The following is a 26,583-nucleotide window of genomic DNA, read 5'->3' as shown; positions in this document are numbered from 1 at the left end:
ATTTATGTTTTTATGTATCTTGATTGCATAATTATGAGCAATTGATTACGGATCAATTGGTGTTGTAATGAAATAAAGCTTCCTTGAATCGAAAAAAATGAGAATAAGGGATAATGCAAACAGGATATCAATAGTTCGAAAAATTTACTAATCATCGCTACGTTCTCAAATCATACCGTTATATATATACAAAAATGATCTATTATATATCTGATGGATGTGGCTAATTAATATACTTTGCAGAAGTTAATCTCTATTTCTAGAACTGTAGCAAAAGTAAAAGTACCAAATGATTTTGCTTCTTGTTTTTTGCTTTTGTTATTGTACTGTAGTAAAACAAAAGCACGAAACATGTTTGGTAACATTTGTTATTATTTGAATAGTTCAAACATGTTTGGTAACATTTGTTATTATTTGAATAGTATCGAAGTGCTTCTAAAATTGAGGCAAAAATTAGAAGTATCAAAATGATGCTTTTGTTTATTTCCCCACTGTAGCAAAGTACTGTTCAAAAATAAATAAATAAATCTAAATTAACATTTTTAGCTAGCCATTCAAATTTGCTAACACTTTTTACCAAACATGCACTCATGTTTTTGCTTTAAAAAATCTTGTAACAAATTTATGTTACCAAACAAGCTTCAAAATAGTGTTAAACACACCCTAAAGTAGAAACATTACTTCTACTTCGGGTTAAATCAAAAGCACAAAGCAACTATGGTTGCCAAACGATCACATTTTAATAATAGTTTAAATCTTCCTCTCACATGCGACCACATTTTGGTCATATATCAATTGTAATTGTAATAGCTCGGGAGTAATGTTGGAACCAGAGACTTTTGAGTTCGGTAGCACGAAGGAAATATGAACACGGGAATTTGTTGCTCACTGGGTGAAGATATTTTTCTCATTCATATGCAAGAGCCCCGAATACATAGAAGTTACAATAACCAATTAATGAGCAGTTGTCGAATAAGTTACAATCAGCAACGACATTCATCATTTTGGGATCCGATGTATTCTGCCTTCACCTCAGCACTTCTCAATGACAAAATTAGCAATGAAACATTCCAACTAAACACATTACAATTGGGAATGACGAGTATGATACATTTTCAATAGCTGGATCGGTGAAGCAAAACAACATTTCGGTTAATGTCATCATCTGCTATACAAGCACTGATTAATCTCTGTCAGCAGAAAAGTTGGGTTCTGAAGGCTTCGGCATTTTTACTAAGCCCGTGGGACTTGTTGACTCACGAAGCTTTTGAACCCCACGAAGAGCATTTGCTGCAAAACGCGACGCTAATATGGTTGCACCAAAGCTGGGTGCATTTTTTTCATTTGATTCATTCTCTCCTGCTTCCTCATGGACTCCATCGTGATTAACTTCTGCAAATTTCCTCTGGGAATACCGTCGCCAAGCAGCTTGGATAAAACAGGCAGCCCAAGTCCTCCACTGCTGTGAGTAAAAGCGAAAAGTATGCTGAACCTGTCTACTGTGAAGACGCCTAAACTGACTGGTAATGAACTTCACCTCGTCTGCTATTAAGGCAAAAGCCTCCACCTCTGTCAAAGATTTTACTGTCCGAGTTGATGGAGGTAGGCTAGAACCAGATTTAGGATCCAGAGCCCATGTTAGAAGCTCCTCCCCACAGAAATCCCCTTCTTTCAAAAAACCTCGGTTGTAAAATCCACTCCTTCCACCATCTGTAGTTACACTCTCCAGGCGTCCACGAATAATGAAGAGCATTTCATCAACCGGGTCTCCCTCCCGGAGAATGTAAGTGTTCTCTGTGTATAAACTTGGTTTCAATCGCTCACAGATGGCATCAAGTAACCGTTCATCCATATTTGCAAATAAAGGGACCTGCAAATGCCACACAAGATCATCATCAATGACAGAATATAGGTCGTGTCATTAATGTTGCAAGACTGGCAGAAACAGAAAACCAAAGACTCGTATCCATGTACAACTGCATGTAATGACAGCTATGAAACTCAAACCGATGCGAGTGGCTCAATGGGCTCAACAGCATAACCATTATTATTCTCCCCCATGATGTGATGTGATATGTTCTGTATTTTTGCTGTACTACATCAGGTCAAATTTTATTGTTTTTCAACATGCACACAGCATAACTTGTACATAATATGCATGTTCTGAATATGATACACACACAATGTAAGATGGTTGCATCTCATATTGGGAGATGTTGTGGTGTCAACGTCTACAGATCATAGCTTTACACACTGAAATTTCAAGAGAATGCTGATTTTGGAATATTTTCCTTGTTTGAACTCATACATCCATTATACATACACATAAGATGACATGGTTCAGAACTAACAAAGGATAACCAAGATGACCAAAATACTTACCCTTCTCACCAAATTTAAACAGAGATGCCGCTTGATATCCCTTCTGAGGTCTTTTGGAAGATTTTGGACCAAGTCCTCTTCATCAACTCCTCTTGTTTCCTGCCACTTGTATTGATCATAGCGCCGAACTCTTTCTCTAAGCTCCTGTGGAAGCACTCTATGATGCATCCACTGCTCAGAATCACGCCTTTTTACCCTCATCTCCTCTAGACGAACCGTAAGAGACTGAAGATAAGTCTGATGCAATCACAAGATACCCCAAATTTCAGGCATTGAAATTTGATTTTGCTTCAAGCCTCAAAGCTTTATTACCTACTTCAAATGCTAAGAAAGTAATATCCATTTGAGAACTGAATTGAAGCAATATTTACATCCATGATTCAACAGATTTAAATCTGTTCCTAGAATTAAAACCAAGAAATAAACCTAGACTCGGAGTAGATTGGCTGGTTATATAATTAGATATGACCATTTGACTTAACTTCAGACCGCTTAAAACTATAATATAGTAAAAGCCAATGGACTTGAACAACTTGGATAATTCTCACCTAGCTGGGTATAATTGACTGGATAGGTTATTCAAAAATTCTATGAACTGATCATTATCAATTTTGAACAATGAAATTCAGCAGTAATATAGATATAGAAGCCACTACACTACTGTCCTTTTAATGAATGGCAACAAGCTTGGACTGAGCATGAGACCTCGAGTTTGACTCTTGAGAGTAACCATTTCCATGAAAAATAATGCCGAAAATTAGGTTTGTCTCTGTTCATTCCCTCCCATTAGCATTGAATATATTTATTTTTTAATAAAAATAGAAAATGTTCACACACACTCGTACAAAAATATATATGTCAACACAACAGACACGTATTACAGATACATTTTCAACATCATCCTATAATCTAACCTTGAGCCGATAGAAAGGCCCTTCCGGTAACAATTCATCAATCTTGGTTACTGGATATTATTGACAGGGAACAGACCTATGCTCTGGATTTATTCAGATCAGTGGCTGTCTCCAGACTTAAACTTGTGTTGGCACACTTGGCAAAGGTGTGCTTTTAAGATTGCATTATGCAACTGTCCTTAATCAGTTGACACAAAACTATGTTTAATTAGATATTGAGATTTCAAATTTTAAAAAACAATGAATATCATTAATCAGATTTTGAGGCTTCAAGTTCAAGAAACACTGAAATAAGATAACATTAACTTATATTGACATCTTAAGGAAATTATATCTATATTTTTGCAAACATTAGTTTTTATTATTATAGTGTTCTACAGTGTATCATGTAGTTGAACCGGTGATCTGGTCTTCCTTTAGGTTTGATAACAAAACGCCTACTATATTCTTTTTACTTCACACAAGGGCAAAAGACATATCACACACACACACATATATAATTTATATAAAAAAATAACTTGGACAGCAAGGTTCAAACTCTTAACCCAATCCCTTCCTTGGCATTTGCCATGCATATACTTCTAGAATTTTGCTACAACAAACACCTATATCTAATACAACAATAGTTTCTGTTCAAAAAGTTCTGATCAGTGCATTGCTAGGAGGAGGGAGGTTTGAGTAAATACTCAATGCAATGGGAACACCATGTCATTTCATTGGCGTGGTATTACAAACCAGTTAAATCTTATCATACAAAAGTGTGCTGAGTCAAAACCATTGCATAAATTGGAAAGGTCTTTCCAAGTTCGAGTAAAGTGTTGATGGCTATTGTCAACAACCATCTACTCCAAAAGCTTAAGCTGTTAGAGAGGGTGTAACTTAAATATATAAATCCTTCAACACGCCTCCTCACTTGTGGCCTTCTTTTGGTCCAACATGTTTTTTTTCAAATTTTTAATTAGGACAGTGAGGTTTGAATTCGAGAACTTTGGCTCTGATACCATGTCAACAACCATCTACTCCAAAAGCTTAAGCTGTTAGAGAGAGTGTAACTTAAATATATAAATCCTTCAACAGATATGATTCATAGAATTTGCTGTTCACTTCTCTCTACTGCCATGAAATGAGAATTTCCTTACACCCCCAAAGAGCTATCCTGGGCAGGGACCATAAGCCAGTACCAATCCCACCTTTGGAGAGTGCTAGGGAAGAAAAAATAAATACAAACATAACATTTCAAAATATTTTGTGGCTGCTCTTACACTCAGGACTAGGTCCTCAAACTTGTCAGCCCGAGATTTTACCATTGTACAAAGTAAGGGCCCCCAGGAGGGACTCAAGCATGAGGATGGAAAAAGGACTTAATCTCTCAGATTAAAGATGAATGTCCTTGCTGTTCAAACATTTCATTTTACATCCAATAAAAGAACCACCAGTTCTCTTCACTCATTAAAATTATTTAATTTAAATTAATATGTAGCATCACCACCAAGCAACAATCAACTGTTGTTGTTAATCTCACCTCCAATGCCGGATTACAAAGCAACCAATACAATCAACTGTCATTTTTGTATGGTTACACTAACTAATACTTAATTCAACTCCATCAATACAAATTAACTAGACAAAAATATAATTTAATTTTTTATAAGCCAGAGATTCAGGATCAGACACATAAAATAACTTGTGACAAGATTACGTGCAAAATCAATTTGTGGCACACTGGTCTTCTTTGATGACAGCAACGTCATTTTGACATAATAGGTTAATCATGTAATGTCACTACCATGAGATTCTTGGTGTATAATCAAATAAAGCATTTATATTTTATAAAAGCCAGAAATCAGGATCAAGCAACTAAGAGTAACTTTTGTGCAAATTCACTTTACGCCCTGCTGATTTCCCTAATAAGGTCAGCACAGGTTGAAAAAAGTTAATGCAAATTAATTCACCACGTAAATTGCTGATACAATAAATTAACATCTATGAAGCCCACAAAGTAACTTTTGCACGCACCTGCATGTTACCAATCAGTAGAGCGAATAAGAGGAGTCCGAAAATGCCTATTGCTATGGAAAAGAGAGCCTCTCCGGGATAAGTACTAATTATTAGCCCCTGACCAAGTGTACTGCGAAAAGTAAAATACAAACCAATCAAATTAGTGAGGTTCAGGACACTCAAATGCATTAGCAGACTAGCACCTCTTCCTTGGAATTACCTTACAGTACTTGCGCGTGTGTCTATTAACTTTTCTAGTTATAAAAAGATTTATTTGACTTATGTTTAGTTCTCTTTAATGGTTTTTAAATGTTTATTTCTCTTTTTAGAATAGGTATTTGGTCATAAGATTATGTGCTACTGTGAAATCTAAGATAACCCTCTCTAGCATCAATCTCATCTCTAGATCCTTGTCCACTAGGCACTCTCATTTCCTCCTCCAGGATATTTTCTATATGACCACTAAAGTCTCCTCCTATAAATAATTTTTCTCCTTTAAGTATTGCTTGAATTGTTTGATTTATACATCCCCAAAATTTTGCTTCAATATTTCGTTTAATCCTAATTGGGGTGCATAACTGCAAATTATATAAACTATATTTCCTTCCAATACAACGTTCACTAATATCATCCTATCCCCTTTTCTAATAACTGTAACAACATTTTCTTTAAAAGTTCCAAAATTTTCTACGGTCTATAACTTAAATGCTCTCCACAGAGAAGATGCATTTAGACTAGTAGTAGAAGAAATGGAAGTATTCTATGCTGTAACATTTGAGTGCTTATCCAAGAGGGCCTCCAAAACCTCTAAATAAGATCATTGCAATCAGTTCTCCTGAGAAAAAATTTAATGACAATTGAACCTCGTGAAAGCACATAAGTTATCTTCAGTTACTCTGGAGAACTTTAAAGCAACTAATGAATCCAGGTGTACATCATTCATTGATAATCTGCTTACCTTTTGGACTGACTTATACAGAATACCATAACATGCAATACAAATTCAATAATACACAAAAAAATAAAAAAATACACAAAAAAATACACAAAATGCTCAGATTTAATCAAATTAGAGTCAGAGTGTAACTCAGGTTTTAAACACCATTCACTTGAGCTCAGAGAAGCAAAGTGACAGTCCTGGAATGGGGATCTATGTATCTGCTGATAAGTACCAGCAATCTCATTATCCATATTAAATAAGTTCATTATTGAAAATAAAATGCTTATCTGAGCTGAAAGTTGACAAGTCTAAACCCAGACCAACAACAAGCATCCTCATTGCCAGACAAAGAGCATAAGATATTGTATATCATAACAAGTGAAGAAGAAAAGAGAAAGCTTACCTCAAATTCTGCAGGCCCCACCACAAACAGAAAAAGTATTTAGAGATGAAATTCTCAGATGCAACAATTCCAGATGCTATCGCTTGTTTATAGATTCCATAATTAAATGGTGGATTTTTTTCATCCTCCGCAGAGCAATTTGAGTGAAGAACTCCCTGGCTAATGCTTTCCCAATCTTTATAACCTGCTACATCCTGATTTGCACAATACAAGTAATCGATCTTGCATTTCTCATTTTTGTTACAAGCTTCCTCCCAGCATGTATCAGTACGTTGTACAGCAAATAGGTACCAGAAAGCCCCGGTTATCTGTAATTTTACAATTAGCACTAAAAAATGAATTCAATGCACTGCTTAAGAGCATCCATATTATATATTAGCTGATTGCTCATGGAAAAGAACAAGGAGTGCTTAAGATTTACAAATAGATAATCTGTCTAAATGTTATATCAACTAAATACATAATTCTTAGAATAGACCAATCCTTTTTTCTAACATTTGTATGAGCTCCTTATCATCTACATTAATATTTAATTAAAGAACAACACCGGAAACTAATGAGTCATCTAGAATTCTAGATTCCCGTGGAGACTCGATGAGTTTCACATACAAATTGAAATAGGCCGAGTAACAACAGCAAGGCTTTAATGCCTACGTGCTTGCACCAGTAGAAGGAGTGAAACATAAGGCCACAAGCAAATGTTCAGGACCCATTGCAGTTTTGCTAGCATTTTTATGAATTTCTAAAGTTGGTTTAAAACAAGGACACTTAAAGATTCCATAATATGGAGAATCTCCACATTACATTGCCAAGTGTGATCAAAAGAATTTAAGCATGGTGGAATGATTCAAATCCCGTAGGACATCCAAAAGCCCCTTTTCTTCAACAGTGGAACCCCTGGGCCCTGACTAGAATACGCTACATGCAATTTGAGACTAAAGAAGTTCAAAGACATGTAACATGCATAAATAGTGAACTACTATCTGTCAAAGTGCGGAAACTACCATGATAAAAGTAACCTCAACTTGCATTTGGTAGGGGTTGTGGCATGAGAGGAATAGGAGATCTTTTGAAGGCCAGGAATCGTCGGTGTGGGTTATCAAGGCGAATATTTTGCATTATCTTTATTCTTGGGTGAATGGGAAAAATTGCCCATCTGTAGATAGTTTATTGGATTTTGTTGACAACTTATCATTGTATTGACGCGTTTGCATTTTTTATTTTGTTTTGTTAAGGGTTCGCTCCCCTCTGAGCGTGTTTTGTTAATATATCTTTTGCTTATCAAAAAAAAAAAAAAATGTAACCTCAACTAGAGGCCTCACCTTCTACAATTCTTATATCTCGGACCACAATAAAGCATAAAATTTAAAAACTAAACTATAAACATTTATCATGGTTGTACATAGGGATGGCAAGGGGTGGTGGGTTTGGGGTGGGCCCCACTTCCCCGTCCCTACACAAAACCGTTTAGCAAACGGGCCCCACACCCCGCAATCATCACTCGCCAGAGCTCCGTCCTAGCTTAGGAAAAAGATGTTTGGCTGAACCCCTCAATCAGTTGCCCCTTTTAAATTACAACTCAAATTTCTTTTCCCTAATTTCCCACTCAAAATTTTAAAACTCGTATTTAGGAATATAAACCAAATAAAGCTGTACCAAATTAATCAAAAACACATTAAAATTCTTCCAACAACATGGGTAATTTTGTATATACAATAAGGTGTAAGGGTCAATAGTATTTTTGCATTATAAACAGGGCGAGGTAACCTTTCCCTCTCCCTGCCCCACACCCGAGTGGGTTTTCACTATAAAACCTGTCCCCACCCAAAACCATTAAACAGGACTCCAAAACTGCTTTAAACGGGACAGGACAAGCTATTTTTCCATCCCTAGTTGTACACAATAGGACGGCTACTTACATGGCTAGCAAGCACGAACAACAGCAAATAATATGCAGCACCAGCCCAAGCAGTTTCAGCAAAGACACCAGCAGTCTTTTTCAGCTCTGAAGATAATGGCAAGAACCTCAGAAACCTAGGAATATACTGAAGAAAGACAATGACTAGTAGTTGCTGTTTTGTAGTTGATACATCTGAATTACTTGATTGATGAAGAAATCTCCACACCACAAACTGCAAATCATCAGAAATTAAACAAAAAATTCATAACACCTTTTTGTGGCCTTTAACATCTAGCAGTAATAAAAATATTATGGTCCATCCCATAACATGATAGAAGAATGTAAAACTAAAATTCAAATATTCTAATAATTAATATCCAATCAATAGCCCAATACAATCATAAGAGAGATAACAGAGAAAATTTTGAGAGTTGAATTTTATTAAACTAAACAACAAACTGAATAGTGTCAAATTGTTAGGGTAAATTACACATACTTATCACGTGCCAAAATTGTAATGGCAACAGAAATTTGAAATCACGTGCCAAACTTCAAAGGAGGTCTTAGTAATTTTTGCCAATCTTAACATGTGAGAAGTTGAAATTTATTAATCTAAACAACAAACTAGATAGTGTGTATTAAAGGTTTAATGGAGAAATCAATGGAGGAAAATCTTTGAGTAATTGATGTTGTTTCCTATTATTGAAGATTTGGTGTTACTAGAGGAATCGGTGGAGAAAAAACCTCTTGGTTCCTATTTTCTAATTCTTTCCATTCTCACAATTTCTTCTCCTATATAAAGGAGCATCCACCATTGTATTGTGTATGTGTTGAGAGAGCATTATAAAAGTGATGTAGCCCTTTGGGCTTTGTGCCGTGGACGTAGGCCTTAGTGGTTGAACCACGTAATATATGTGTTCTTGTTTCATTTCTCTCTTCGCTTCTATTTTATTATTTACAACATGGTATCAGAGCCAAGTTTCTCTTCCTAGGTTCGGAACCTTATTTTGGGGCCTTTAGCATCTGAAATGTTTTGGGCTGCCGGTTTGTTCGGCAGTAACTTTCTTCGCCTTTGCCATGTCTCCGGTAGTTTTTATCGACTTGTTTGGGCTGCCGGCGTGTTCGGTAACATTGTCTTTGTCTTTGCCGTGTTTCCGGTAGTTTTTATCGACTTGTTTGGGCTGCCAGTGTGTTCGGTAGCATTGTCCTTGCCTTTGCCGTGTCTCCGGTAGTTTTTTGTCGACTTGTTTGGGCTGTCGGTTTGTTCGGTAGCATTATTCTTAGTCTCCTCTCTTCTCTCTTCATCATTCACACTTGTTGTTACTCGTCATCTCAATGGCAAGTAAGACATTCATGCTCCAACTTGAGGGGGAGTATTGAAGATTTAATGGAGAAATCAGTGGAGAAAAATCTTTCAGTAATTGATGTTGTTTCCTGTTATTGAATATTTGGTGTTATTAGAGGAATCAGTGAAGAAAAAACCTCTTGTTTCTTATTTTCTAATTCTTTCTGTTCCCATAATTTCTTCTCCTATATAAAGGAGCCTCCACCATTGTATTTGTTAGCAGATATGATAGCCATGATTTATGGAATGACTTACCGTATTAGCAGATATTTGATTATGCTATAGAATATGTTGTAATTTGATATTTAATTTCCTTTCTTGTAATATAGCATGCACTCTTTTTATCTATAGAGTCAACAAGATTGTGTTTGAGAATGCATTGTCCAAGTTGGGCGTTTCAGATATCTATAAACCAACTTGAAGGGGAGTGTTAGCAGATATGATAGCCATGATTTATGGAATGACTTACCGTATCAGCAGAGATTTGATTATGCTATAGAATATGCCATATAATATGCTATAAAATATGTTGTGATTTGATTTAGATTTGTTTTAATTTCCTTTCTTGTAATATGAGCATGTGCTCTTTTTTTCTATAAATACTAAAGCTGTGAATGAGTGATTATCTCATTCAAGCCTTTACATATTATTAAATCTCATTCAAGCCTTTACACAATTCTCTCATTTTTCTTCTTTTTATATTTCTACTGTATTGTATATGAATTGAAAGAGATTATAAAAGTGATGTAGCCCTTTGGGCTCTTTGTGCCACGGATATAGGCTTTAGTGGTTGAACCACGTAATATTTGTGTGTTCTACATATTTTATTTATCACTTCGCTTCTGTTTTATGCTTTTCAACAGTGTGAAAACAGTTGGGTTAAATCACACATACTTATCATAAGGTTTAGAGTATCTGTACAAGCATGTTAAGATTGGCCGTAATTACTAAGGCCTTCCTTGAAGTTAGGCTAGTAATTTCAAATTTATATTGCCATTACCTAGCCATTATAACCATTAAATTTATATTCTATGCTGAGAATTCTTTCTTTTTTCTCAATACGTAGTGGAGACATGGATTTATCCGTGAATAGCTGGCACCCTAATCTTAAGGTGTAAATGCTAGCTGATTGTTTTTCCTATTAATGTTGATTTGATTATTTCTGTGTGTTGACTTTCCTAGTTTAATTCCTATTTATTTGTTGCTTGTTTTATTCCATCAATTAAAGAAATTGAGTAGCTGGTTTGTAGCCTCCAAATTTTCCTATTTATATATTGTTTCTGTACAATTTCTAAATATGCAATAAGAGAATTTCTTCTTCTCTTTCTCTCGAAGTATTCACCTGTCATCATTATGGTATCAGAGCAGAAATAAAGCTCTTGCTTGGACATGACATCTACTCAAGAAAAAACCATCCTCAGCCATGTCGGAGGATCCGAAGGCTCAGTCTTACCAATTACCGGACACAAACTGAACGGAAACAATTTCCCACAATGGTCTCAATCCGTCATGATGTACGTTTGTGGCAAAGGAAAGGACGACTATCTCACCGGAGAGATCACTGCTCTAGCAAAAGAAGATCCAAAATTCAAAACTTGGAAAGCTGAGAACATGATGGCTATGTCATGGTTGGTTAATTCCATGACTACAGAGGTGGGAGAAAACTTCATGTTCTATGCAACAACAAAGGAGATGTGGGATGCAGCAAGAGAGACTTATTCTGATAATGAAAATACATCAGAACTGATTGAAATTAAGGGTATCCTTCATGATCTACGACAAGGTGAGATGTCTGTTACCCAATATTTCAATATACTCACTCGTCATTGGCAGCAACTAGATTTGCTCGAGACCTCTATATGGGATACTCCCGGAGATGCAGAAAAATATAGAAAGATTGTCGAGAAAGAATAAATTTATAAGTTTCTGTTGGGTCTTAATAAAGACCTTGATGAAGTAAGGGGAAGAGTCCTCGGTATTAAACCTCGACCAAGCATCCGTGAAGTATTCTCAGAAGTTCGACGTGAGGAAAGCAGAAAAAAGGTGATGATGGGTAGCCAAAATCAACCTGCTTCAATAAAAGGATCAGCCTTGGTTACCCAAAACTCCAGTCCCTCAAACTACGACAACCGTCCTCGGAAAGGCAGACCATGGTGTGACCATTGCCGCAAATCAGGTCATACCCGAGAAACATGCTGGAAAATACATGGAAAACCACCAAACTGGAAGCCAAGATCAGAAAGAGAACCACAAGGATATCAAACTGCAGCCGACGGTCAGCCACCGATCCCCGTTCCAGACAGCCATAGCTTCGGTGCCTTATCTCTCAACAAGGACCAAATGGAGCAGCTGATCAAACTCCTTAACCAGTTTAGCACAAATTCCAGCAATCCTTCGTCTTTCTTAGCCCAAAAAGGTAATTTTAAAATTGTTTTAAGTGTCAGCAAAAAGGAACCCTGGATCATTGATTCAGGAGCCACCGATCACATGACAGGTTGTGCAAATTTTTTCTCTTCATATAATCCATGTCCTGGAAATCTAAAAATAAAAATTGCAGATGGCTCATTATCTTCCGTTGCAGGAAAAGGCTCAATTCCAATTTCAAAGAGTCTAACCCTCAAATCTGTTCTTCATGTTCCTAATCTTTCATGTAATCTTTTGTCTATTAGCAAATTGACTAAGGATCTAGACTGTATTGCTAAATTCTCTAATTCCTTGTGTGAATTTCAGGAACTGTCTTCGGGGAGGACGATTGGCAGTGCTAGGGAATGTGAAGGGCTCTATTACTTTGACGAGGACATAGTCGTGAGTGGACAAGCTCAAAAAACAAGCTGAGAACGAAGTTCTTTCTTTATCTGGAGAAAAAGAAATGATGTTGTGGCATCGTAGACTTGGCCACCCTAGTTTTTCCTATTTAAAAAACCTATTTCCTTCATTATTCAAGAATAAAAATCCAGCCTTATTTCAATGTGAAATATATCAACTTGCTAAACATCATCGTACTTTTTTTCCATCTCAACTGTACAAATCATCAAAACCTTTTTCCATCATTCATAGTGATATTTGGGGGCCTTCTAAAGTAACAACTTTTACTGGTAAAAAAATGGTTTGTAACCTCCATTGATGATCACACCAGAATTTGTTGGGTTTTTCTCTTAAAAGAAAAATCTGAAACTGCATATATTTTCAAAGAATTTCACTCCATGATCCAAAATCAGTTTCAAACAAAAATTCAAATATTAAGAACTGATAATGGTCGAGAATATTTTAGCTTTGTTCTCAGTGAGTTGCTTAACAAACATGGCATTATTCATCAAAGCTCATGTGTGGATACTCCCCAACAAAATGGCCTCTCTGAAAGAAAAAACTGCCATCTCCTAGAAGTGGCTCGGTCTATCAGGTTCACCTCAAATATGAAAATTTTTTTTTGGGGAGAAACAATTCTCACTGCCTCTTATCTCATAAACCGTATGCCCACTAGAGTCCTAAATTATCAAACTCCCCTCAACTCTTTGATTGAAGCCTATCCTCATATACATTTCATTAGCAAATTACCTCTCAAAGTGTTTGGTTGTACTGCTTTCGTCCATATACATAGCCATAACCGTGGCAAGCTTAATCCAAGAGCCATAAAATGTGTGTTTGTGGGATACTCTCCTACTCAAAAGGGGTACCGATGTTATTCTCGAGAAAAAGGAAATTTCTCACCTCTATGGATGTTACCTTTTTGAGAACCAGTCATTTTTTTCAAAAACTGATCTTCAGGGGGAGTAGCATATTTCGGAAGATCAGTTTTGGGATATTTCTCTACCTAACTCAACCCCATCCCAACCAGATCAACCTCCACCTTCTCCTCCTAATCCTACTATGCCATTAACATGTGAAAATTCTCAGATAGGGGGAGAACTTCAGCAGCCGAATGAACAAGAGCTACGGGTTTACACTCGACGAAACAATCAACGAGTAATAGAGCAACCACATCATCGCCAAGAATCCGAACCTCAGACAGTGACTCGAAATTCTGATTCAGGTAATCTCCCCTTCAAGTCTACTTCTATGCTTAATAATGAATCTGATCTAGATTTGCCAATTGCCTTTAGAAAAGGAATTCAATCATGCACCCTTCATCTTATCTCTAGATTTGTTTCGTATAAAAAATTATCACCATCCTATAGATCTTTTACCACTAATCTTTTCAGTGTCGAAATTCCAAATTCTATACAGGAGGCTCTATTTATTCCAGAGTGGAGAGAAGCTGTTAAAGAAGAAATGAGGGCTCTTGAAAAAAATGGCACGTGGGAATTGGTAAACTTGCCTACAGGAAATAAAACAGTGGGATGTAAATGGGTCTTCACCGTGAAGTACAAATCTGATGGCTCTATTGAGAGATATAAAGCTAGACTTGTAGCGAAGGGATTTACTCAGACATATGGAGTGGACTACCAGGAGACTTTTGCACCGGTGGCAAAACTGAACACCATCCGAGTCCTTTTATCTTTCGCAGCAAATTTGGATTGGCCTCTACAACAACTAGATGTGAAGAATGCCTTTCTTAATGGAGATCTTGACGAGGAGGTACACATGGATAGACCACCAGGATTTGAAAACAGGAGCGAATCTGGGAAAGTATGCAGACGGAGGAAATCCCTTTATGGGTTGAAACAGTCACCACGTGCTTGGTTTAAAAAATTCACTAAAGCAATTTGCAGCCATGGATACAGTCAAACTCAAGCAGATCATACTTTATTCTATAAACAATCCCGTGAAGGGAAAGTCACAATATTAATTATTTATGTTGATGATATAATCCTCACAGGTAATGATCTTGAAGAAATGGAACTATTGAAGAAGACTCTGGCTAGTGAATTCGAGATCAAAGATCTTGGTTTCTTAAAATATTTTTTGGGCATGGAAGTTGCAAGAACCAGCAAAGGAATCTCAGTCTCATAGCGAAAATACACTCTGGATTTACTAAAAGAGATAGGTATTCTTGGCTGTAAACCTACTGACACTCCGATGGATCCTAATCAAAAGCTAGGACTAACAGAAGGTGGAACTCCTGTGGATAAAGGCATGTATCAGCGGTTGGTTGGAAAGCTGATCTATTTGTCTCACACACGTCCAGACATAGCCTTCGCAGTTAGTGCAGTCAGTCAATTCATGCATTCTCCTGGAAAGGATCACTTAGAAGCCGTGTACAGAATTCTCAAGTACCTCAAAAGAACTCCTGGTAAAGGCCTGTTTTTTGGAAAACATGAAGAGAAAAAAATTAAGGCATACACAGATGCTGATTGGGCAGGTTCAATTACAGATAGAAGGTCCACTACTGGTTACTGTACGTTTGTTTGGGGAAACTTAGTAACTTGGCTAAGTAAAAAGCAAGCAGTTGTTGCTAGAAGCAGTGCAGAGGCTGAATTTAGAGCTATGGCTCAGGGTATTTGTGAATTATTGTGGTTAAAGTTATTATTACAAGAATTAAAAATTGAAGCAAATCTACCTATGAAGCTATACTGTGATAATAAGGCTGCGATCAGTATAGCTCATAACCTTGTTCATCACGATTGAACAAAGCATGTGGAAGTAAATCGTCATTTTATCAAAGAGAAAATTGAAGAAGGAACAATCTGTATGACATTTGTTCCTACAAGTAGTCAAACTGCTGATATCTTGACAAAGGGCCTACCGAGATTGAATTTCGAAAAATTAGGAGCCAAGCTGGGCATGATCGACATTTATGCTCCAGCTTGAGGGGGAGTGTTGAGAATTCTTTCTTTTTTCTCAATACGAAGTGGAGACATGGATTTATCCGTGAATAGCTGGCACCCTAATCTTAGGGTGTAAATGCTAGCTGATTGTTTTTCCTATTAATGTTGATTTGATTCTTTCTGTGTGTTAACTTTCCTAGTTTAATTCCTATTTATTTGTTGCTTGTTTTATTCCATCAATTTAGGAAATTGAGTAGCTGGTCTGTAGCCTCCAAATTTTCCTATTTATGTATTGTTTCTGTACAATTTCTAAATATGCAATAAGAGAATTTATTCTTCTCTTTTTCTCGGAGTATTCACCTGTTATCATTATTCTGGAATACCGAGAAGTTGAATTTTGTTAAACTAGACAACAAATTGAACAGTGTGAAATTTGTTAGGGTAAATTACACATACTTATAATGAGGGTTAGATTAACGGTACACGGCATGTTAAGATTGGTGAAAATTACTAAGACCTCCCTTGAAGTTTGATGCGTGATTTCAAATTTCTGTTGCCATTACCTAGCCATATGACCTTTAAATTTATAATCATAAGAGAAATAACATAAAGAAAATTTTGAGAAGTTGAATCTTATTAAACCCCAAGGGGTTGGCTCAAGTAGGTAAGTCACTTACCCTAGTGCCTTTGGAAGCACTAGGTCTAAGGTTCGACTCCTCTTGGGTGCAAACAATTCCTTAGAGGAGGGAAGTTAAATCTTATTAATTTGTACAACAAACTGGATAGTGTGAAAACTGTTAGGGTAAATTACATATACTTATCAGAAGGTTTAGAGTAACTGTACACGCATGTTAAGATTAGCCAAAATTACTAATGCCTTCCTTGAAGTTAGGCTTTTGATTTCCAATTTCTGTTGCAATTACCTAGCCATTGTGACTATTAAATTTATTCTGGAATAGCATATTTGTCTAAAAAGACTTAAATAAACTAAAACTACTTTGTAAATTACGACTCTACCCTCATTTATCTCTAATTTACAATAACTTTAATTTAATGAATTTAATTGTAATTTAATTTTTTTTTTAAATGTTTCTATATGTATTAATATATAAATTATTACTGGAAATTGTGTCTCAAATTCCTATTCTAATTAGGATTCTATTTTAGAGTTGGATTCTATTAGGTAATTTCTTATTTGGCAAGTCTTGGCCTCTAAGGAATTGTAATCCTTGTCCAACGAAGAATTATGTTTGTAACTCTATAAATAGGTACATATGTTGTGGATTGAGATTTATGAGATTGAGAGAGATGTAGTGTCACGAACGAGTTGATGGGTAGAGGTAATATGCTGGGGTAAAGTAGGAAAAACACCGGTGATGCTGGTAGCGAGGAAATAGACTGGTGAAGTTGTGGTGTTGGTACTCTATTGTTGTAATATCTCTACAAATCATAGTGGAATCTCTTCTCATCCATGGACATAGGCTGGTTTTGGCTGAACCATGTATATCTTGTGTTTGTGTGTGATTGCTTTGTTGGCTTTCTTTGAATCTTTCTTATTCGCGCGCTTCCGCTGCCTAACAAATTGGTACCAGAGCCAAAGGTGATAAAGATCCAGAAAACACAAGAAGTCTCAATATGTGCTGCAATAGTCTTCAATTATAGGTGGAGTCAATCGGCTTGGTTACATGGCATGGAGCTCGAGTGGTCAAGGTGGAGGTTTGGAGGTTTTACTAATCGAGCAACATATAATGTGGACAATTGGAGTTTTGCAGGAGTATCATCAAGATTGAAGTTGCAAAAGAATTGTCTTAATCAATGCCATGGAAAACGATGATTGGCTTGATAGAATTTGAGCTAAGGTGGAGATTGTTGGAAATTGTGTCTCAAATTCCTATTAGGATTGTATTTTGGAGTTGTATTCTATTAGGTAATTTCTTATTTGGCAAGTTTTGGCCCCTAAGGAATTGTAATCCTTGTCTAACAAAGAATTATGTTTGTAACTTTATAAATAGGTACATATATTGTGGGTTAAGACTTATGAGATTGAGAGAAATGTAGTCTCATGAGGGAGTTGATGGGTAGAGGTAATATGTGGAGGTAGAGTAAGAAAAACACCGTTGATGCTGGTAGCGAGGAAATAGACTCGTGGAGTTATGGTGTTGGTACTCTATTGTTGTAATATCTCTACGAATTATAGTGGAATCTCTTCTCATCCATGGACGTAGGCCGGTTTTGGATAAACCATGTATATCTTGTGTTTGTGTGTGATTGCTTTATTGGCTTTCTTTGAATCTTTCTTATTCGCGCACTTCTGTTGCCCAACAATTATATATTATATAAAATATGTAATACTTAATACATAATGCAAGTTTTTCAAATTTTGTAAATTAGATACATGTGAATATATGTTAGACATTCTAAAAGTATATGTTAAATAGCAACACATGTAAATTACGTAGCTTATTATATAAATAGTATTTAATAATTATAAAATTTTCAAATTGATGGAAACTTTTGCAAAATATTTGAAATGAAGAGTTATCATCATGAACACACACACACTTACACTCCCCCCCCCCCCCCCCCCCCAAACCCACCCACCCATACACATGCATGCAAGAAAACCTTAACCCTCTACAATAAAACTCCAACAGAACCATCCTTCCACTTCTGGCATTGTGAAGACCTATCTCACTTGTTCTAGTCCATCTCTCATTTTGTTGAATTTCAATTCAAGATCTCCAACCATGGCCACTTATCCGAATTGTCTTCAAACTTATTTTTGAGATCTCTCACCCAAGTACATGTTTCCCCAACATCTATGGACACACATTTTAGTAACCTCCAAACCCACATATTACACCCTTATAGTAGCATCTAGAACCCTACATTGTCGCATTTGGGTTTAACAATCCTATCGAAGGAAAATTTGTGAGAGAGAGAGAGAAAGAGTTAAATTCACATAAAGAATTGTGCTAAAGATGGAAATTGGTTTATCGGAAGGAAATTTTTTGGGACAAAAATGAAAATTATGGGGTGAGAGGTGGAAAAAAGTAGAGAGAGAAAGTCATGGCTACAAGTGTTATTGTTTTTCATTTTAATCCAAGCAAGGAAGCTACAGTGGGTTAGAGGATGAAAAAAAAGAGGAGATGATGATGAAGCTGGTGGCGGCAAGATGCTGACTGGTGGTGGCTGTTAAACATACATGACCTCAAAAGCTAATATTCATTTGATTTATAGCTTATTTAATTATTACATTGCCTTCGTACATGTGTATATTTTATAGGTATTATATCAATTGTGCCATAAAGTTGAGTTGAAGGAAAACCTTAGTTATAAATATAAAATCATAAGGATAAGACAAATTATTTATGGTTCCTTTCAAACCTTATTATGTTCTAAAGTGTTGACCACTTCACTTGGAGACTAATATATCATGCTAGTACATTTACGTAATAGTGTGTCTTAACCATTGAAATAGAATATTTATAGGTGGATATATGGATATATATGTAAGGAAATATATGTATCAAACTGGATCTAGAACAACTTCTCTGAAAATAAAGAGGTACTTGTGAATTAGTCTTTAAACCTAAGAAGATTGCACGACCTCTATGATGTCATGTTGAACTTTGACATTGCTAACTGGTTATGCTCAATTATGAGCTATATACGGGCATGATTGGGTTGCATGAATATCGTATAAGGTATATAACTATGTATTGATCTTCAATATGGAATCCACACTTGTTCCCTGTTTGTGAAGCTATGTTATGAGAAAATTCAAATGAGAGCTTCATGAATCACATAGGAGGTAAAATGATTGGGCTTCTAAGTGAGGTAATTCTCAAATGTTTCTTCTAATAAATCATCATATATATATATATGAGATGTGATCTAAAACAAATAGATAGAAGAAAAATTATATATCATGAAATTTAGAATTTCCTTTTAATGGCATGTTGGTGGTTGCAACTAGTGGTTGAAAAGAGTGAAAATGTTTTATGTTGCAAAGGATAAACAGAGAGAGAAAAAGCTGATCATGAGATAGACTATAGAGCATAATGATCTTTTATATAAGTTGACATTTGACATTTTCATTTAAAAAATATTTAACTAATTGGGGATAAATAATTGAATTTTTCACTTGAAAATAAATTGTCAATAAAATATTGCTAAATCAACGAAGGATATAAGTATAGTTGATGTCTATTTCTTGACTACCACTAATTGGGAAGGTTATAGTAAAAATCTTGGTGCACATGTGTAATTACTCCAAATCTCTGGGAGGTCAGTGTAATTCAACCTAAGTGTTGTTAAATTATTAACTATATTAAATATATTTACATCTTTCACATAGTACATTTATTATGTATATAATATATAAATTAATTCGTCAATCATATCAAATTCATATCCAATGATTCACTCTAAATTTCTCCATAATACAAAAGGATATAGGTTTATGAGCCCAAGAATGTGAGGGAATCAAAGGAAATCATTATCTAAATTAAGTGAGAGTAAAATAGTACAAAAACTCTTCTCATTTTAATATTTTATATAACACCCTTTAACATTCAATATACAAATTGATTTTACTGAGATTATCAATTTTCAGTCATGCCTTACCGCCAGTGGCAACTCCTCCCAAGACATATATAACTAGATGAGCTCATTTGACACATATATCATGAAATGAATCAATCTACCATTTAACACTCATAGAGATAGTCACTACTATAACACAAACATTTGTATTAAATTATGTTACTCCAATAGCCATAATAGCATGCTGAGAAAGCCTTTCTTTCAAACAATTTTTAAAAATAAATAAAAAAGATGTGTGTATATATATATGCCAGCACAATGTACATAGAGAGAATTCATATGAAAATCACCATTCTGAATTTTGGTTTAATAATTTGCCTAATAGAGGGAAGTACATCTATAAAGGTTATTTAAGTTTCCCATCAGGTGAGACTAATAATTCTATATGCAAAAAGCACATGTAAAAAACACAGGAGAAGTAATTAGTTCAAGATGAAATATTATTCAATAACAATATAATTATACCACTAGATTTCAAGGAACAAAATGCTGCAAAGAAGAAGGCATATTCAAGCACACCACTGTTCCATCAACAAATTATAAAGGATGTCTAATGAGAATGATATACATATCAATGTGTGTGGAGAGGATCATATGAATCAGGATCAAATTTAAGGCTTGCTACTTCTACACCACTAGATGACATGAAACTCTCATGGCCATTTACATGTCAAATATTAATTTTGCTTCAAATTGGAGATGTAGATAAGTTCAATGGGGAAAAAGAAAGTTAGACCAGGTAACTGAAATAACCCAATCCATATATCACATGGCAAGCATGAGTTGGAGCAGGTAACTACAGAAATCCAATTAATATATCATAAGGCAAGCATGATGGCATGGGAGAAGTATCTAAGACAATAATGGCCCCGTAAAAAATTATTGAAGGTGCAGGAATAGCAAGCTCTTGGGGAATATGTAGATGTAAATGTAAATAAATGTGTTATACTATACACATGTGCATTGATTTCAAGACAATAAAACGCTAATAAGAATATGTGTGTGCATGGTGTGTAGTAATTAAACAATAGAAGAGTAAAACTTCAAACCTGTGGTAAAGGTAGCACAGAAAGAATATCAATGATGAAATAACGACTTAAATATCGCTTAGCTATTTGTGTAGGATCTATCACAAGTTCACCTCGTCCAAAAACCCGAGATGATGGTGCAATATAAGCTGTACGGAACTGGAGAACCACGCGTATAATGTAGAAAGCATCAATTATTGTCCGTAAAGTGGTAGCTATGTGTGCTAAACTTCTATGTAAACCAAGGCAAGATGAATCATCGTCGAAAACTGGAAGATAAAAAAATAAAGGATCCACAGACACTCCAAGAGTACATGATATGACCAAAAGCTTATTCAGCAATACGAGAGACTTGTCTTGAGGATCAAATATCTTTCTGTCAGCCACTTTAAGATCTTCGGGGAATACTGCCCGAGTGACTCCAGTTTTTAAAGATCGACCAAGTGTCTTAATTCCTTCAGATCCTCTTTTCATTCCTATGCTAAAAGACTTTGACGTGTTATTGTTTGAACGACCTGCAGAGGTCAATCCCTCTATGCTAAATCCACACCTTTTCATTCCTTCTGTATCAGACTTAAATGATGATATAGAGTTCAAGTCATCCAACCTAAAGTACAAACAAGTGAAACACAGAATTAGATGCCAAATTTACCAAAACCCTAATGCTGAAATTGAAAAAGGTTAGTATACAACACTTCTAGTCAGTCATTCTTTAAAGTTCTTATCAGTTGAACAAAGAAAAGTGAAAAAATTTGCAATCTAATTGACAACATATCATTAAAATGATAATTATCACCAGTAGTTAGCTTGGATGGTACCTCCTCTTAATTCCCAAAAAACAAGGTGCAGATTCAAGTCTGAATTTCAAGATGTGGAAGCAGGTATCTTAGAAATCAATCACACATATATATTGCACTAAAATAACATTTAAATTTATTTGCGCATCTCTTATTGAATAGCCCTACAGAGATTATACAATTATAGTCAAATAAAGCATTTTCCATGTGTTCACAGTACTCTTACTCTTCTGTTTTATTCTGTACTTTACATGTGTTTAACAAACCTCAATTACAAATAGTAGTTAGACCCACTTGTTTGATATCTACAAACTAGGTACAAACATGAAAACACATAAAGAAAGTGTTGTCTCATGTTTTAATCAATAATGAAGTCTGCAAAGTATCTCAAACTAATACGGTAGGATAATAAAAGAAAAGTACAAGTTTGGAGAAAACCAAAAATTAGCAATTAATATTCAAAAACCCACTATAATCAAAACAACCAGATATATCTCAACAAAAGGGCCTACAGAATATTCAACTAACATTTCTCAAGCAATCAAGCAACCATAAAACGTAAAAAATTATTGAAAGTTTATAAATAAAAAAAATCATGCAAAAAATAAAATAAAATACATCAAGCCCATATTTCTTGCCTCAGACTCGATAGCGCTGTATAAGTAGCTTCAGGGAATCTTTTAAGATATAGATATGGTGACTGGTACTGAAGTCTAGATATGAGGGAAACCCACTGTCTGAATGCCACCATAAGTCATGAAGCAACAAGGGTTCTTCTCATGCACTAGGAAATCAAAATTTTGAAGTTGTGAAAGGATGCTACATTATTAGAAGTTCCTAATATAAGACAAATCTAACCCAGAAAGTCACAAACCCATTATGGGTGGAACCACATAGTGACCAATTGACAGCAATTAAAGAGAAGAAGTGATATATATATTTTTTTCTTAAATTTTATATTTGCCTTCCCTTCATCCTCTGGTAGCGCTCCAGAAATGCTTTCCCACCTAAATGAGCCTTAGCCTCATTTCTTTTAGTGGCATACTCCTGCATCAATTCCCTCTGGGTATTCTCTTCCTTCCACTATTTTTTCTTCTTGTTCTTGTATGCAAATCTCCTCGTATTAGGCACGACCCATACAATAAACTTTTTATGTCAAGAAAAGCTTGTTCTTACATTTAGTTTTCAGCGATATTGTGACGTCCCACATTGCCTAGAGGGAAGAAGTTGTTGAGACTTATATGTGTGGACAAACGCGTCTACATGGTTAAGAAGTCATGAGTATGCACTGTGGTTTAAACAGAGGACCTTTTGGCTCTGATGCCATGTTAACAACTAATTCCTCTAAAAAAATTAAGTTGATATAGAATGTTGTGGCTTATATAACATTGGCAAAAATGTAACTTTGTAACTTATCTATTTCAACAAATACATTGTAATTTTCGTACCTTACAAATTTCTCTCGATGGCCGCCAATAAACTGTGTCTTGTGACCACGATCAAACATTTTGTATGACTAATTACATGGATCACCTTGAGATTATCCAAATGTTAGCGTTTACCAGAGAATGCAAAGTGCAACCCAGATAAACACTTCAACCAGTATTTGGAAACAATGAATATCATTTTAATGGAATCCCCTGCATCACAAACTGAAACATGTCAGATAGTGCAATAAAAACTTGTAGGTGACAGCAGAAACATGTATAGACAAAGGTGACGATGATGTACCACCCGGGGATTGGGGTAGGGAGGGTGGATGAGTTAGTAATATTAAGTGTTGGTCTGATGGCAAGGTCACAGTGGCATTGGAGTCCTGACTGCAGTAAATGTCGCAATATTGGAACTTAAGGGTTCATAGTGAAGTGCCATCAATAAAGGTACTGGTAGCATGCTTCTGAGGTGGAGCAATAGTAGCAGCTGCAGGCAGTTTGGTGGGGGTCGGGTAGACTTGAGCAGATGATCAGAATTGTAAAAATGGCAATGTCGACATTGTTAAGGAAATCGATAAATGAGACTCAAAGAAAAATTCAGGAACATGGGTTGCCAAGAAAGAGAGAGAGATGCAACACAGAAATTCTGAAATCTCTAGGAATTATAGACACATTGATTAAGGCCTAATATAATTTGGGAAAGAAGAAATATTTCACGACATTGTATCAATGAGAACTAATATAAAATTCACAAAAAAATGCCAAAACCATTTTCAACAATCTTTTATCATTATCAATGTGGGCATTTAGTCTTTAGATTCCATCTTCTTGTACATAATTAACTCTGCAATAATATTATTATTTGGCCAATCCGAATCATAATCTAATCTTGAAGTCTCTTATATATGTCAGGAACCATATTCGTCTTGTTTCATCTTTCCTTGGATGGATTTACATATTCTTTATACTTGCCATTGATGACTAAAGTTCAAACATAAATGTTCATCAGAGACATAGTCAAGTGCAGACATAGAAAACACGAGAAACATTTCAGAAAAAGAAAAGAAACAGACCAGAGAGACTGAAAAGCAAATAAAAGATGAAACAAATTCTAAGGAATCAAAGAAGGATAGAAGAGGTTAGAAGAATTATATTCATATGCAATTTGATGTCTTCATATAGGACCCAAGACCCAATCGAATTAAAGGGGGTTAATTTAAGGTTTTCTTACAATGAAATTATTTCTTTGCGATTATGGTAGCCATATTTTTTTTTTTTTTTGCAGTGACACAATTAAAACTAAAACAAAACTAATTTGTAAATTTTTCTGTGGCAAATCCAAATTTTCATTGAAATGCATCAAAACCTAATGAAGATCAAAGTAAATAAAATGGATAAACTTACAGTGAAATTCTTCAATTGGATTTAAATTTTCCAACAATTATCAACTGAAAGAACAAAAGATTAATGGAATAGCTAGGGTTTGTGTTGCCACCAAATAGTCGTCCACCCAAAGGTTAAGATTAATGGAAGGGCTAGGGTTTGAGAAAGATAGGGGGAGGGGGGGGGGGGGGGGGGGGGGGGGGGGGGAGATGGTGTCTATTTTCGGGTGGAAATGCGCGCGCAAGAGCGAGAGAGCCGCGAAGATCGAGGTTTATAGTATGTAACAGAATTTGGAGATAATGACCGTTATGAACGGTAAAACCGTTAAAACTTAAAGCTCTTATATTATATTATCATTCCTGAAAAATGATTGAGTAGCTCTATTTCTCAATTATATAGTGAAGAGAGAGGGACGGTTATTAGAAGTATGTAATACAAATTTACTATAATATTCTCTTAAGTTTTAACTTATTATTAAACTTGTATAATAACTTTGACAGCTATCCTAAGAGTTTGTCCATAAAACAGCGAGTGTTAAATTATTTATGTAGATAGACAATTTTACCTTCAAATTATTTAATTTGTTTTTTTTAAGAAAATAAAAATCTAACACCATGATTAAGATTCATAATCTAAGAAGTACGGTCACTTTTACGAATTACGAAGGAGTCGTACCCGTATCATATCGGTGTCGAATACCTACACTACTCGGACACTCCTCGAATACGTGTCCGACATTTCATATACGTTTCCATAAATAAAAATTAATTTTATTATTTCAGACACTTGGCTGACATTTTTCGGACGCTTTACCGACACTTTTCTAACATTTTTCGGACATCTCTAACACAAGTCTACCCAATAATCTTGAAAATAATATGAATATTATCATGACAAAGTAATAAAATAATGGTATATATGATATAAAAATTATTACGACAATAATATAATTTCATTTTCTAATTCATTTCAGAACCATTCTTAGTATAAAAATTATAGATCAATTAAAAATTTATAATACTATTACTGAATAGATGTGTCCACGCCGTTCTCATATCTTACTTTTTAAAAATTTGACGTGTTGACGTATCTGTGTCGTATCGTGTCCGTATCCCGTATCTGTGTTCGTATCCCGTATCTGTGTCTGTACTCCATAGCCCATAGTCAACGTTATTATAGACAAATGCCATGCATATAGTAACTGTTAAATTGTGAATGCCTTCGTAGCGTTGGGTTGCTCCCCGTTGTCTTATGAGTCCAACTTCAAACATTCGCACCCATTAACTTCTAATGTAACATTCTTGCCATAAAAATTATATATATATATACTAGAAAAATGAACGTGCATTGCAAGTGAGGAGAAATGCTTGTGAATATTTTAATTTTATTATTCAAATAGAGTATATACATACATACATACATACATATCTATATATATAAATTCTACTTTTCCTTTCTAAAAATTGTTTTAGTAAATATAACTTTAAACTAAAACAAATACTAAAAGTTACAGTAATGTTTTCTTTGATCATGTCAACATATTTGGAAAAAAAAAAAAAAAAAAAAAAAGGTACGTCAACATATGTAGGTTTACTTTTACTAACCATGTATCTAAAAAGGCCGAACTTATAGAATTGTAATAAATTTTTAAATAAAGGTGTCTGAAATAAATAAAAAACACAATAAGACTTTTCAAGAAATTTGTATTAGTATATAACTTTTCTAAAATACATTTGAAAAAGGATAA

The 26,583-nt window shown here is 35.2% G+C and overlaps 1 protein-coding gene across 2 annotated transcripts; it reads right to left on the bottom strand.

Annotated features, from left to right (window-relative positions):
- Positions 1-931: 931 nt before the first annotated feature.
- On the bottom strand, positions 932-25,012 carry LOC132286023 (putative cyclic nucleotide-gated ion channel 9). Of its 2 annotated transcripts, none has more exons than XM_059788278.1 (8): positions 24,858-25,012; positions 23,469-23,672; positions 21,245-21,830; positions 8,557-8,769; positions 6,638-6,945; positions 5,313-5,424; positions 2,383-2,619; positions 932-1,870 (listed from the first exon to the last, which is right to left on the bottom strand). In XM_059788278.1, exons 2-8 carry the CDS (start codon positions 23,525-23,527, stop codon positions 1,184-1,186), a joined length of 2,202 nt encoding a protein of 733 aa, XP_059644261.1. In that variant the 5' UTR covers positions 23,528-23,672; positions 24,858-25,012; the 3' UTR covers positions 932-1,183. The 2 variants fall into 2 exon arrangements, with proteins under 2 accessions (XP_059644261.1, XP_059644260.1); XM_059788277.1 differs by having other exon boundaries at positions 23,469-23,660.
- Positions 25,013-26,583: the final 1,571 nt, after the last annotated feature.

This window comes from Cornus florida, unplaced genomic scaffold (genome assembly GCF_030987335.1).
Source record: "Cornus florida cultivar Cherokee Brave unplaced genomic scaffold, ASM3098733v1 CherokeeBrave_3.0.0_Hap2_Chr11, whole genome shotgun sequence".
Lineage (NCBI taxonomy): Eukaryota > Viridiplantae > Streptophyta > Magnoliopsida > Cornales > Cornaceae > Cornus > Cornus florida.
The sequence above is the reverse complement of the archived record's forward strand: the minus strand, read 5'-3'. Positions and strand labels throughout refer to the sequence as shown.

Excerpts from the sequence above, each read along its gene's own strand:
- LOC132286023 (XM_059788278.1), bottom strand. The coding sequence starts at position 23,527 with ATGTTTGATCGTGGTCACAAGACACAGTTTATTGGCGGCCATCGAGAG. Across the intron at positions 21,831-23,468 it reads CATCGAGAGAAATTTGTAAG|GTTGGATGACTTGAACTCTA; the intron begins GTACGAAAATTA and ends TTTGTACTTTAG. Across the intron at positions 2,620-5,312 it reads TACTGATTGGTAACATGCAG|ACTTATCTTCAGTCTCTTAC; the intron begins GTGCGTGCAAAA and ends TGATTGCATCAG.